Genomic DNA, 14917 nt, shown 5'->3' with positions numbered 1-14917 from the left:
TAATGCAAATGACATTACTCATCCCAGAGAGAAATACACATTCATCAGACCAAGTACCAATATAAAAACAAAGTTTCTCAGCCGGGCATGGTGGCTCACGCCTGTAATCCCAGCACTTTGGGAGGCCGAGGCAGGTGGATCACAAGGTTAGGAGATCGAGACCATCCTGGCTAGCACAGTGAAACCCTGTCTCTACTAAAAATATAAAAGAATTAGCCGGGCATGGTGGCGGACGCCTATAGTCCCAGCTACTCAGGAGGCTGAGGCAGGAGAATGGCGTGAACCCGGGAGGCGGAGCTCTGATTTACTCATATCCCCCTTGTTAAATAAGATGATTAAATAAAAACTAAAGAAAATAACCTGGGAAAATTCTACTTCAAGGTAATTTAAATAAATAAATAAATGTGAACAGCTAAGTATATGAGTCGTATACCCTCAGAAGAAATTCACCACTTTACCAGGAAAAGCACCTAATCATCTTTCACGGCCAAAGACTAGAAAATTAATTTCCAAATTAACTGGCATCAATCTGAAAACAATCTGAAATCAACAAGGTAAAACCAGGGGATATTTATCTAGAAGACCTGACATACCCAGTGATTGTTTGGATAATGACATTAAATAAATTTGCCAGGATAACTATATGTTGTTGTTGCTGTTGTTGTTGTTGTTGAGACAGTTGCACTTTTGTTGCCCAGGCTGGAGTGCAATGGCGCGATCTCGGCTCACTGCAAACTCCACTTCCCGGGTTCAAGCAATTCTGCCTCAGCCTCCCGAGCAGCTGGGATCACAGGCCTGTGCCAACACACCCGGCTAATTTTTGTATTTTTAGTAGACATGGGGTTTCTCCATGTTGGTCAGGCTGGTCTCCTGACCTCAGGTGATCTGCCTGCCTCGGCCTTCCAAAGTGCTGGGATTACAAGTGTGAGCCACTGCGCCTGGGCAACTGTATGTTTAAATAAGCATGCAAATAGCTAACACAAATGTTATAGGAAAAGTTCTTCATTCCCAGGCTAGTTTTAATTAAGTAAAACTGGGGAAATACAGGCAAGGCTTTACATTTTCAGGGATAGGCAGGAGAGCTGGGAAATGAGGGAGTTAGTAGATTTCAGAGATAACAGTAAGAATAAGAACATTCTGGGGCATAATGGGGACTAAAAAAAGAAAAGAAAAAAAAAAAATGATAGGTCAAAGAGACCTGGAATTGCAAGGAGCACACTGACTATCACTAGCAGCAATCCTGACTGCTAGCCCAACTCTTCATTCCAGAACTAGGGCAGGGTTAAAATTGGAATTTTCTGTTTACTTATTTATTTCATTTCTTAATTTTTATTTTATTTATTTATTTATTTAGATAGAGTGTTGCTCTGTTACCCAGGCTGTAGCTCAGTGGCACGATTTGGCTCACTGCCACCTCAGCTTCCTGAGTTTTAAGTGATTCTCATGCCTGTGCCTCTTGAGTAGCTGGGATTACAGGTGTTCACCACCACAACTGGCCAATTTTTGTAGTTTTAGAAGAGACAGGGTTTCACCATGTTGCCTAGGCTGATCTTGAACTCCTGGCCTCAAGTGATCTGCCTGTCTCAGCCTCCCAAAGTACTGGGATTACAGGTGTGAGCCACCACGACCATATGTATTTATTTTAGAGACAGAGTCTCACTCTGTCAGCCGGGCTAGAGTGCAGTGGCATAATCATAGCTCACTGTAACCTTGAACTCCTGGGCTCAAGTGATCCTCTCACCTCAGCCTCCTGAGAAGCTAGGATTACAGGCACATGCAAACCATGCCAAGATATATATATATATATATATATATATATATATATATATATATATATTCTTTTTTTTTCCCCCATAGAAATAGAGTCTTGTTATGTTGCCCAGACTGGTCTCAAACTCTTGGTTTCAGGTGAACCTCTTGCCTTGGCCTCCCAAAGCATTAGGATTATAGGCATAAGCCACTGTGCCCAGCTCTCAATTCTTTAATAATGTTTGAAAATATAAGCAGAGCGATTGAATGCCTGGCACATAGATGGCACTCAAATGGTAGCTATTAATCCACTGATAGGATTAACTGTACTTAACATTAAGTCAGGTATTTGTTGATTACCATTTAATCTAGCCTCAGTACTGACAGAAGGAAGATTAACCACCCGAAGTTAGTCCTGATAGGAAAAGGAAAAATGCAAGTAGTTATTTTCTTTAACAAACACTGATATAGTGTTTACTATGTGTCGAGTATATTCTATGGCTTTTATAAATATTAATTTAATCCTCCTAACAAACTTATGATATAGGTACTATTATTATCCACATTTTACAGATGGGAAAACTGTGGCACCACAGGTAAACAACTAAAGTCACATGCCTGATAAATCACAGAACCAAGATCCACACTCTGACTTTAGAGTCTAGGCTCTTAACCATTGTTTGGTAATGAAAAAGACTAGACAAGCACATAATTTCAGAACTAAGAAAACCCTCAGGCTGGGCACAGTGGCTCATGCCTATAATCCCAGCACTTTTGGAGGCCAGGGCGGGAGGATCATGACAAGGTCAGGAGTTCAAGACCAGCCTGGCCAACATAGTGAAACCCCATCTTTTCTAAAAATACAAAATTAGCAAGGCATGGTGGCCTGCACCTGTAGTCCTAGCTACTTGGGAGGCTGAGGCAGGAGAATTGCTTGAACCAGGAGGCAGAGGTTGCAGTGAGCCAAGATCACACCACTGTACTCCAGCCTGGGCAACAGAATGAGACTCTGTCTCAAAAACAAAAACAAAAACAAAACCCTCAATAAGCAACTAGTTCAAGCCCTTCATTTTAAAGATTAAAGAAAAGGAAGTGGCGGGCGGTGTGGGGGTGGGGGCAGTAGGTCCCAAAAGCAGACAAGAATTGCAGAACTAGATAACTAAGCCCCTAGAGGATTAAAAACATAGCAGTTTTCTAATGCCCAGCCCTCTTCTAAATTCTCTAACACTTACTACCTGTCCAATCATGTAGAATTTAGCAAGGGTTATCTGAGATCATTTTTCTTCTTAAGCCTATGTTCTGCCCTTTCAGTTGAGCTAAATCCCCAGGGATGGGACCTGTGTCTTCCGCCTCTTTGCAGTCCTACTCCCAATATGATGTCCTACAGGAAAGGCATCACTATCACATTGATTGGGATGAAGCCTAAGGTGGCATCGATGCATAATGTGTTCAGGAGAGAGACAAGGATGAAAGGGTCTCCCTACTTCAGCTGCCCAACTTCCTTTTTTTTTACTTGGGAAAAAAGTGCGCGTGTGCACAGGCACACACAGGCACACACACATGCGCGCAAAACGAGAGAGAGAGAGAGAGAGTCCAAAAAGCCCATAAGCCCATTTATTTCTATATAGGGCTTCCAGAATAAAAAGGCTTCTGAATTCAAGCTCCTTGAGATCTGGAAAGTCAGTCATGGGGCAGACAAGTTGAGAGAAAATTAAACTTAATAATAAATTAACCTCCCAGTGAACCTGGACAGATGGCCACTTATGTTTACCTAAGGCTCCATTGTGTAGGCCTAGAGCTAAACTTCAGTGACATGTAAATGCCCTCAGCCTTACTATGAAGCACCAGACAGATCACATTTGCCTTTCAATTCTCACCTTCATTAATCCTCCCCATGGCTGTAACCACTGACCTTTTCTCTTTGATAATCTAAGATTAAGAACCCAGTAGGAAACAGTTTATTCTTTGTGAAGTTATTTTCCCCATAATAAACCACACCATGAAGAGATATTTACCAAAATTTGGTAGTACCCTAAGTAACCGTTCCTTATGAAATATTCCCTACAGACATATCTGAAAGGACAGCAAATCAACTGGTTTGGTAACTCCCCCACCCTAACCTTCCCTGAACTTGACTACCTGAAAATATCTCATACTTCCCAAAAGCTCAGAAAGAGATTATTCAAGCAGTATTTTGTTATCAAAACCACATTTTACAATTACTCTAAAGCAAGTTATACCTACATACACTTTTCCTCTTTTTTTTTTTTTTGAGAAGGAGTCTCGCTCTGCTGCCCAGGCTAGAGTGCAGTGGCACAATCTCGGCTCACTGCAACCTCTGCTCCCAGGTTCAAGTGATTCTCCTGTCTCATCCTCCCGAGTAGCTGGGACTACAGGCACATGCCACCATGTCGGGCTAATTTTTGTATTTTTAGTAGAGACAGGGTTTCACCACGTTGGCCAGGATGGTCTTGATCTCTTGACCTTGTGATCCGCCCGCCTTGGCCTTCCAAAGTGCTGGGATTACAGGTGTGAGCCACTGCGCCCAGCCTGCATACACTCTTCCTAAAGGTGAAATCCAGTTCTTTACATTTGAGCTCAAAAGTCTGTCAAATTGCTACAATTCCATTTAAACCCCTTGAGTTTAAAGCCTTACCTCAGCACAGCGTGTGCATGTGGACCTACTGAAGATGACCACAGAGTGACCGTCTATATAGGCCTGAAGCAGGGCTCTGAGGTCTGCAGTGGCCGTGCTGGTGAATCCTGCTGGGTTCTCTGGCAAAGTTTTACCAGGGTGATGATCTTTAGCTAGAAGTAGTGGAAGTAAGGATGGTAATTATCACAAAGGAAAACATGATGATGCGTTTTCTAATATTAGGTTCACTCTAAAAGCATTACCATTTCAGTCCCACAGGCCAAAACAAGGAATCTGAGGAAGGAAGGACTCTAATGAAGATTACAGATTTAGTTCTTTCATCTGACTGGAACCTCTGACAAATTATTCAATATTCCTGACTCAGATCACACTCAAGATATGTTCTCAGGGGATCCTGCCAAGTAACAAGCCATAATCGGAAGCTTCCCTGATCGCAGGAAAATAAGTAACGGGTTCGAAATACTGAGGCCACATTTTATGCCATCTGTATTCCCAACAATGGTTTAAATGCAGAGAGGCCAAATGTCAGACAGATGTCCCCTTCCAACACAACCCTGCTTACAGACACAGGGGCAGACTACTCAAAGCAAGGTTTACACATTTTCTCCAGGCTAACTCCTGGATAAGCAGACACAGGATCTTCAGGCAAGATGCAGCAAGATTGCAATAAAAATACTTTCTGCAGATTCTGTTTTCTCCTCAGGATTTTGTGCTGGCCCAATCAGGCATCAAAACAAACATGATCCAGCTTAGTGGTATGTTATCCCCACATGACAGCACTGTCATCCTGGGCGTCATCACCAGTCGAAACCACCAAGAGATTGCTACCTCCAGCTTGTAAAAATGTTTAAATTAGCTGTCTTCTTCAGGACCCACAAATAAACCAAGCTCAAGCCCACCCTTACACTTGCTCCTTAGGTGATTTCTTCTCATTTCTGCTGATCCAAGTAAGCCATTCATTCTTCTTCAATCTCCTTATCATCTTCATAGTTGGTATGTGTATTTATCCAGAACTAGACAGAGGGTTAATGTTTGTATGCTTCCTTTCATTTAATCCTTCTAGCAATATCGTTAGGTGGGTACTGCTACCATCATCCGCATTTTACAAACAAGGACACAGACTCAGAGAGGTTATGCAACGTCCTCAGGGTTGCACAGCTTACAATAAGTAATGGAGCTAAAATTAAAAGTTAGGTTATCATTCTCTAGAACCTACACTTTAAAAAAAAAAAAAACAGGTTTAAAATATAGAAGTCTTTTTGAAATATAGTTTTTAATTTTGATCAAGTCAAATATATCTTTTTATTTTTTGCTTGTGCTTTTGGTGTCATTGTCATATATAAGAAACTATTGCCTATTCCAAAGTCACAACGATTTTACTTTTTTTCTAAGTGTCTTGTAGTTTTAGTTCTTACTTTAGGACTATGATCCATTTTAAGTTAATTTTCATGTGTTGTGTGAGGCAGGCATCCAACTTTCTTCTTTTGCATGTGGATAACCTGCTGTCTCAGCACCATTTGTTGAAATGACTAACCTTTCCCTATTGATATGTCTTGCCACCCTTGTCAAAAATCAATTGACCATAAATGTAAAGGTAGAGCCCATGCTTTTAACCAGTATGTTATACTGTCACTACACCTAGACTGATATTTAAATGGTGTTAATAAAATCAGCTAAATTCCCAAAATGTTTATTATTAATCATTATTATTATTAATCATTATCTCTAGTAAGCTTTCACTTTCATCATACTTTTGGTACTATGTGTTTTTAAACCATGAACATGTATTATTTTATAAAAATAGTTTTTAGAAAGTAGTTAATTTAAGAAATTTTTAAATAACCTCTATCATACAATGTCAATTTAGGGTCAACAACCAAGAGACTGTTTTATTATATACCAGACAATCAAATGTTACTAATCCTTAACATATGGATAGAAAAGTGAAAAGGAACATAGAAATATCCTAATCTTTGAGATATAAGTGCTATGATCTGAATGCTTCTACACCTCTAAAATTTCTGTGTCAAAATCTTAACTCTCAAAGTGACAGCATTAGAAGGAGGGGCCTTTGGGAGGTGATTAGGAGCCCTCAAGAATGGGATTAGCACAGTTATGAAAGAAACTCCAGAGAGCCCATCTCCCCTTCCACCATGGGAGGACACAGCAAGAAGGTACCTACTGAGAATCAGGACGTGGGCCCTCACCAGACATGGAATCTACTGGCACCTTGATCTTGGACTTCCTAGGTCACAGAACTGTAAGAAATTGTTTTCCCTTGTTGATAAGCCTCCTAGTTTATGTTATTTTGTTTTACCAGCCTGAACAGATAAGAAAATGAGAAGTGGGTTCTTCTTAAAGAAAAACTAGCTTGTTGTAATTTCTCGTTTGTTGTAGTTTCTCTGGGCAGGGGGAGGTGGCTCATGCCTGTAATCCCAGCACTGGGAGGCTGAGGCAGGAGAATCGCTTGAACCTGGGAGGCAGAGGTTGCAGTGAGCCAAGATCACGCCATTGTACTCCAGCCCAGGAGACAGCGCAAGACTGTATCTCAAAAAAAAAAAAAAAAAAAAAAAAACGAAAAACTAACATTTTGTGCCAATTAATTATAGGATCCCAGAAGAGCAATGGGACTTATTTGTCACAGAGTATACCAGACCAGTCTATACCTATAGTATCTGCCTTCCATAAGTGGAAGGGAGCCTGTCAACCCTTATTTGCATCTGAATAAGCAAGACTTCCTAGGTTTCATCCTTATCCTTAACCTACTGAACCAGACTTGCAAGGCAGGGGCCTAAGCATGCATATTTGTGTGTGTGGCCAGGTGCGGTGGCTCATGCCCGTAATTCCAGCACTTTGGGAGGCTGATGCAGTTGGATCACCTGAGGTCAGGAGTTTGAGACCAGCCCGACCAACATGGTGAAACCCCATCTCTACTTAAAATATGAAAATTAGCTGAGTGTTGTGGCACACGCCTGTAATCCCAGCTACTTGGGAGGCTGAGGCAGGAGAATTGCTTGAACCCAGGAGGTGGAAGTTGCAGTAAGCCAAGGTTGGACCACTACACTCTAGCCTGGGCAAAACAGTGAGACTCTGTCTCCAGTAAATAAATAAGTAAATAAATAAATAAACAAACATATTTATGTGTGTATATATTTATATATGTTCACATATGCATATACATATATTTTAAATGTTCACTGGTAGTTCTAATGCATACTCTTAATTAAGAACTATTGGACTAAAGCAACATAACACATGACTATAGCCTCATCGATGACACTTCAAAATTTTAAAATTAAACTCTAGTTCTCATTTTCTGTTCTCCATTTGTCTTATTTTAAAAAGTAATGTAGAAGTAAACATTCCTCGTGGTAACATCTCAGAGAATGAGAATCACAGATTGTTAGCTTGGGAGAGATATTTGAGGTCACTAGGCCAACTGTGTTCATTCTACTGATGAGGAAACTGAGGTCCAGTCAGGTAATTAATTGGTATCAGCGTCAGAGCTGTCACACAAGCCTCCTGATTCCATAACGCCTTACTGACTCCTTCGATTTCATGGGATGACTGACTCTAAAAGCAGGTGACAATTCCTTACATAACATCTATGCCAAGGGCACCACCCAACTATTAGGCTCAGATATTTGCCAAGACACAGAATAGAGAAGGCCATCACAAGGAAAGGAATAACTTCTGTGATTAAGAAGAACTGCATTCTTACTGGGGAGGGACTGTTTATCAAAAAAAAAAAAAAAAAAAGTACAAATAGATAGAAAGATAAATAGATAAGTAAATAAATCATAAGAGGTTAGCCACTACCTGTAATCAAAATCATCAGAATTTTTCCTTAAATTCTGCCTCTAACAAAAAAGGAAAATAAAATTTTGTTTATGTTTATCATTTGCTTATAATTTCCCCCTCAATTTTGAAATAAAATTTGAAGCAGCATTCAAAGAAATATGTTAAGTAAATGTTACAAGAACAGCACAGAACCAGGTAGTCAGTACAACGCATATAAAACTGTAATGAGCCAGGCATGGTGGCTCACACCTGTAATCCCAGCACTTTGGGAGGCCAAGGCGGGCAGATCGCCTGAGGTCAAGAGTTTGAGACCAGCCTAGCCAACATGGTGAAACTCTGTCATAATGAAAAACACAAAAATTAGCCAGGCATAATGGCGGGTGCCTGTAATCCTAGCTACTCAGGAGGCTGAGGAGGGAGAATCATTTGAACCCGGGAGGCGTAGTTTGCAGTGAGCCGAGGTTGCGCCATTGCACTGCAGCCAAGGCAACAAAGTGAGGCTCTGTCTCAAAAAAAAAAAAAAAAAACTGTAATGATAAGTTGCTTCCATTTTGCCCCAACTTTTTTGCCTAAGATCAATTCCTAATATTTGGATCCATGAAGTACTTACTGTCCACTTGTAAAAACTGAAACTAAAGAGTAATAATAAAATAGGCTCCCTACTTGTTTTTATACAAGTAAACAGAGATCAGTAAAAGAGATTAGATAAGACCAGAAAGAGACAAATACAGAATCAGTTATGATTTTAAAGAAAGCTATCACGTGGCCGGGCACAGTGGCTCACACCTGCAATCCCGGCACTTTGGGAGACTGAGGTGGGCGGATCACGAGGTCAGGAGATCAAGACCATCCTGGCCAACATGGTGAAACCCTGTCTCTACTAAAAATACAAAAATTAGCTGGGTACGGTGGTGCACGCCTGTAATCCCAGCTACTCAGGAGGCTGAGGCAGGAGAACGGCTTGAACCCGGGAGGCAGAGGTTGCAGTGAGCCAAGATCATGCCACTGCACTCCAGCCTGGCTACAGAGCGAGACTCTATCTCAAAAAAAAAAAAAAAAAAAATCACGAAGCAATAAAATATAATTTCAAAATAGTATGGTAATGATGACTTGATAATTTGGGGAAAAGTTTTTTCACTTTATTATTATATAACACAGCATATTAAATGGAACCTTTTCTATATCTCTAGTGAGTAACAACTTCCAAACTCAGAAGTAAATACAAACAAAAAGACCAACAGAGTATACTGTAAAATAATAATAGTTATTTGAGTTTTTTTCCCCCAAATCAATAGGTCTTTTATTGTATCATTTAAATATCACAAATAGGTCTTAGAAATCATCCGGCATCTTGTTTCTATAGCTGGACAACTCTTAGATCTTATTTATTAGCCTGCTGAATAGTTCCTTTTCAGAGACATAGATACCATCCCAAAATTTCCTAATATCCTTGTTTTTAACTGTTTGTGGCTTGCTGAATCAAAGCCACTGAATATGAAACAAGGTCAATGTCATTTCCTTCAAGGCTTAATTCATCTTTCTGGGCTTGAGATACTGAACAAGCAACACCTGGCCTCATCCAAACCCTGCGGATGTATTTTTCAGCCAAGAAATTTCGGATTTCAACAAGAGACCCATTCTCCTGGATAAGGACATTGATGGGGAAGTGAGCATACACAGACCTCATCTTGTAATGGAAGCCCATTGTACCCTTGTTACACCCTTCTGTCCATGACTACAAATAGTCTGAATGGTAGCCAGCTCCTTTCTGTTTCCCCACCATTTGTCAACCTGGTGCCTCTTTTTTTTTTCTGAGTTCTTTCTACATTGATGTGATTTGAAGTCCCTCCCCAGGTTTCCTCTGGGGCCCTTCACAATCACTGTGTGTCTCTTCAGAGTAATGTCAACAGTCTGATTGCTGAGAATGATCTTCATTCTTGCAGTAGATGCAGCAAAGATAGATAATAGTTTTGTATAAGGTAAAAGAGCAGCATAGGGAAAATACTTATGGGAAAAAAAAAAGGAATAAAACAACAAAAAGAACTCCAACAAATTGGTAAGAAAACAACAGGACCACAAATGATAAAATGAATAAAGAACAAAAACAGCCAACTCATTAGAAAGAAAATAGCAAAGAAAATAGAATACAAGATCTATTTATTTTATTTTTACATCATAATGAGAAATGCAGATTCACATGATGGAATGTTATTTCTTACATACAAAAAAAAAAATGAAAACTCCCAGTGCTGATAAATGTACACTGAAGCGAGTCCATAGGGCTGTGTAACACAAGCTAATACTATTCTTTTGGAAAACAATTTGACAGTGTGGGTTAAAAAAACTCAAATGGCCGTACTTTTTTTTCTCTTTTTTTTGAGACAGGATCTTGCTCCAACACCCAGGCTGGAGTACAGTGGCATCTCGGATCTCGGCTCACTGCAACCTCCTGAGATGGCCATACCTTTTAACTCAGTATTCATCTTTTTTTTTTTTTTTTTTTTTTTTGAGATGGAGTTTAGTTCTTGTTGCCCAGGCTAGAGTGCAATGGTGCGATCTCGGCTCACCACAACCTCTGCCTCCCGGGTTCAAGTGATTCACCTGCCTCAGCCTCCCGAACAGCTGGGATTACAGACATGCACCACCACGCCTGGCTAATTTTGTATTTTTAGTAGAGACAGGGTTTCACCATGTTGGTCAGGCTGGTCTCAAACTCCCAACCTTAGGTGATCCGCCTGCCTTAGCCTCCCAAAGTACTGGGATTACAAGCGTGAGCCACTGCGCCCAGCCTTAACTCAGTATTCTTATTTGTGACGATTGGCCTTTAAAAAAAAATCTAAAATAATGAAAATATTTTTTCATAAGAAAGACCCCTATACCTCCTAGCCTTCTCTTAGAAAAAGCTTTCAGTAGTTTTTGTTAACATAGCTACTACCACCTAGTTAAAGGGGGATATTCCCAAATTCCCTTTCAATGAAAGTGCTATATAGCTTTAGGATCAATCATGTTAACTTTCTGTAAAACCCAGTGGAACAAAACAGGCAACAGGCCTATCAATACTCACCATTCCCTACCTCCTGAACATGTCCATAACCTTTCTAGATCCAAGGACAAAGTTATACCTTGCCTCAACCTTTCTCTCTCCCAAGGCTAAGCTGCAACGAGGTTCTATCCCTGCTCTACAGCCTACACCCCTTTCTTTTCCCTACCTTCAATCCTTTCTTTTAATCTAATTATTACAAACAATTTCATTATAACATCTTTAGCTATTGCAAAAAATTAGAAACAACAAATGTCTGACATTAGAGGAATGGTTAAAGTACAGTAGCTCTCTTGTTCTAACCTTATTTAGTGGTTGCATACTATTCAAGATTCAAAATAATGTGGAAATAGTTTGACACAATGTTAGTTTTTTAAAAACCTAGAATACCAAGTCCTATGTACCATAGTTTTACAATTCTATGAAACTCAACATCTAGGTATCCTGAAAAAGAATGTGCAAAATGGTCATATTAGTTATATTGGTGTGACAGAATCATTCATGACTTTTCTTTCCTGTATTTCCCAAACTTAAAAAAAAATTAAAGTTGCATACCAGCCTATCACATTTGTTCCTGTCTCTGACTTCACTAAACTGAGAAATTCGTTGAAATCTTTGTACTCTTAGAGAAATAAAGCAAGATATTTGAACTGTGGGATTACTAAAGGGATTACTAAAGGAAAACACTTCCACTCCAGGACACTCCTCCTCAAGAACAAGGTTCCCATCTTCATACAATTCATATGTGCTTGTACCTGCCAAAACCACTGACTCTCACCCATGACTACTGCCACCTGAAAGCCCGCAGACATCCAGGTTTTGAGTGGCTCTCAGTCTACAGATTGCTTAGAGAGCTGTATAACTGATACTTATCTCTTTGGAGAAATCTTGATCAGCCACTTAGCTGTGGGAAGAAGCTCTAGTTTGACAACAGAGGAACATCATGGTACGTAAGGAGTGCAACGTAACTGGGGGAAACTGGAAAACAGAAACGTAGTATGAAATATGAAAAGCACAGGTCAATAAAGCCACTCTCCAATTCTGAGTTATCCCCAAGTGGCATTTCACAGTAAACCAGGACAATGAATGAACTTCAAAGCAGGGAAACAAAGGGGAAAGCAAAGAGGAGTCTGGCAGATGAAAGCACATGGCAAGGCTAAACACAGACTAAAACTGCCACGTGTTAGAACTTGAGTTTTCGCCATTCATAAGCAGCATAATCACTTCAAGTGTGATGATAAAAATTTTACAGCATGCCACTCTGCCTGCTGTCATCACTTTCTGGTTTACAGGTTTTTCATGCACATATTTTTACTCGTTGCCTGTGGTTAAAAGCATGTGGCCTGCAAGTCAGAAGAAATCAAGGATTTCCACAGAACCCCAAACCTCTTAACAAAACTTACTCAGTTCAAGCGCAAAGAGTATTGCAAACACACCACCACTCTCAGAAGATTCCTTTTAACAAAGTAATAATTATTACAATATTTTATTCACCCCACAAGACAAATATTACTATTGGGTCTGACAAGACCCCATCAAGTAAAGAAGTTACCCCATAAAAGACCTAAGAGTGGGGAAGCTTAAATGGGTAAGCTATACCCATTACAGTGCCTATAAATCAAGTGAAGAAAGGAAGGTTGTTATACGTGTTTCTGAAAGTCTGCAGGGTATGAGACAAGCTGGAAAAATAAAACAGAAGTCTTTATGGAAACACAAGGAAGGAAAACTAAAGACTCCCTAAAAGGACATGATAACGAATTTCTAGTGTTGAAATTAATAATAAGTACATCTTAGTTATTAGTATTATTTATTTACCAAATTGAAATAAAATGCTAGGAAGGTTTTTTAGCCTTAAAAGGATTTTTAGTTTTTACAAATAAATGTCATAAGAAGGACTTAAGTGCTATAAAAAGGACTATAATATCCTGGTTATAGCTCTTGTGCTTGTACCTCCTTCAAAGGAGTCTTATTTAAGGTTAAGATTAAACCTTAGTTATGTTGGGGTCCTAGCCAAGAACTCCCACTTGCCTCACTCCACAGTTGTATTCTAACATGATTATATGCCAGGTCCAGGATTCAGTGGCTGTGTGAGCCTGAGAATACACATTTGAAAGGAACTCTGTCTTCCACAGAGAACCGGTTCATGGAATGGTTCATGATAAGAGAAATTACACCGGAAATACAAGCACGCTACCACTGGAACTAGACACTGTGTGTTTGAGGTGGGAGGAGGTGGGAGGGGGTGGGGGTTAGTCTTGGTTTACTAGATCACTCGGCCCCAAGAGTCTCCTGTCAGGGTTGGGCTCTACCACAGGGAATGTGGAAAAGGTACTGAAGCACCAAATGGAAGAAGAAAAACATATCCTTTCTTTCACCTAGCTGTAAATTTAATATTGATGCTGTTAATAAGATAAGAAAATCATTTTAAAAGCAATACTACAGAGCTTTTTTTTTTTTTTTTTTTGGACGAAGTTTTGCTCTTGTTGCTCAGGCTGGAGCGCAATGGCACGATCTTGGCTCACTGCAACCTCCACCTCCCGGGTTCAAGTGATTCTCCTGCTTCAGCCTCCCAAGTAGCTGGGACTACAGGTGTGTGCCACCATGCCCAGCTAATTTTTGTACTTTTAGTAGAGATAGGGTTTCACCATCTTGGCCAGGCTGGTCTTGAACTCCTGAACTCATGATCCACCCGCCTGGGCCTCTGAAAGTGCTGGGATTACAGGCGTGAGCCACCGGGCCCGGTCACTTCAGAGCTTTTAAAAAATCATTAGTAGGTCAGACACAGTGGCTCATGCCTGTAATCTCAGGACTTTGGGAGGGCAAGGCAGGTGAATCACCCGAGGTCAGGAGTTTGAGACTACTCTGGCCAACATGGTGAAACCCCATCTCTACCCAAACATACACAAAAAATAGCTGGACGTGGTGGCATGTGCCTGTAATCCCAGGTACTTGGGCGGCTGAGGCAGGGGAATTGCTTGAATTTGGGAGGTGGAGGTTGCAGTGAGCTGAGATCATGCCATTGCACTCCAGTCTGGGCGACAGTGAGACTCCCTCTCAAAAAACAAAAAAAAAATCATTAGTATAAAAAATAAAAGATGTTAAATGAAAAAATAAAATGTTAAAGTTTTTCTTAGTATATCACCTTTTAAAAATGACTTAAGAAATCGGACTTTTCGCTGAGCATGGTGACTCATGCTAGTAATCCCAACAGTTTGGGAGGTTGAGGAAGGAGGATCACTTGAGTCTAGGAGTTCAAGACTAGCCTGGGCAACATAGTGAGAACCAAGCTCTACAAAAATAAATAAATCAAAGTAAAATTTAAAAAGAAATCAGACTGGTTGGGTGTGGTGGCTCACGCCTGTAATCCCAGCATTTTGGGAGGCTGAGGCGGGCGAATCACCTGAGGTCAGGAGTTCGAGACCAGTTCGAGACATGGAGAGTCCGTCTCTACTAAAAATACAAAATTAGCCAGGCGTGGTGGCACATGCCTGTAATTCCAGCTACTCGGGAGGCTGAGGCAGGAGAATCGCTTGAACCTGGGAGACAGAGTTTGTGGTGAGCCGAAATTTGCCATTGCTCTCCAGCCTGGGCAACAAGAGCAAAACTCCATCTCAAAAAATAGAAATCAGACTTTTCTCATCTGTGAGAGAGATATCATTGGCGGCCGGGCA

The 14917-nt window shown here is 40.5% G+C and overlaps 1 protein-coding gene and 1 pseudogene across 10 annotated transcripts in view; both read right to left on the bottom strand.

The window, feature by feature from the left end:
• Positions 1-14917, bottom strand: part of TXNRD1 (thioredoxin reductase 1) — a 184685-nt gene that overhangs the window by 98145 nt on the left and 71623 nt on the right. For 7 of the 10 annotated variants that reach the window (XR_012420555.1, XM_045365819.3, XM_074007649.1 and 4 more), the window contains one exon: positions 4406-4557. The exons of the other annotated variants lie outside the window; for them this stretch is intronic. Coding sequence is in view for 4 of the 7 variants with exons in the window: in XM_045365819.3 (XP_045221754.1) it covers positions 4406-4557 (152 nt within the window). In the remaining 3 variants the exon portion in view is untranslated. The remainder of the gene's footprint in view (positions 1-4405; positions 4558-14917) is intronic. 10 annotated transcript variants of the gene reach the window in all.
• Positions 9405-10163, bottom strand: LOC102143125 (large ribosomal subunit protein uL6-like; annotated as a pseudogene).

The sequence above is a fragment of the Macaca fascicularis genome, chromosome 11 (genome assembly GCF_037993035.2).
Source record: "Macaca fascicularis isolate 582-1 chromosome 11, T2T-MFA8v1.1".
NCBI lineage: Eukaryota > Metazoa > Chordata > Mammalia > Primates > Cercopithecidae > Macaca > Macaca fascicularis.
The sequence above is the reverse complement of the archived record's forward strand: the minus strand, read 5'-3'. Positions and strand labels throughout refer to the sequence as shown.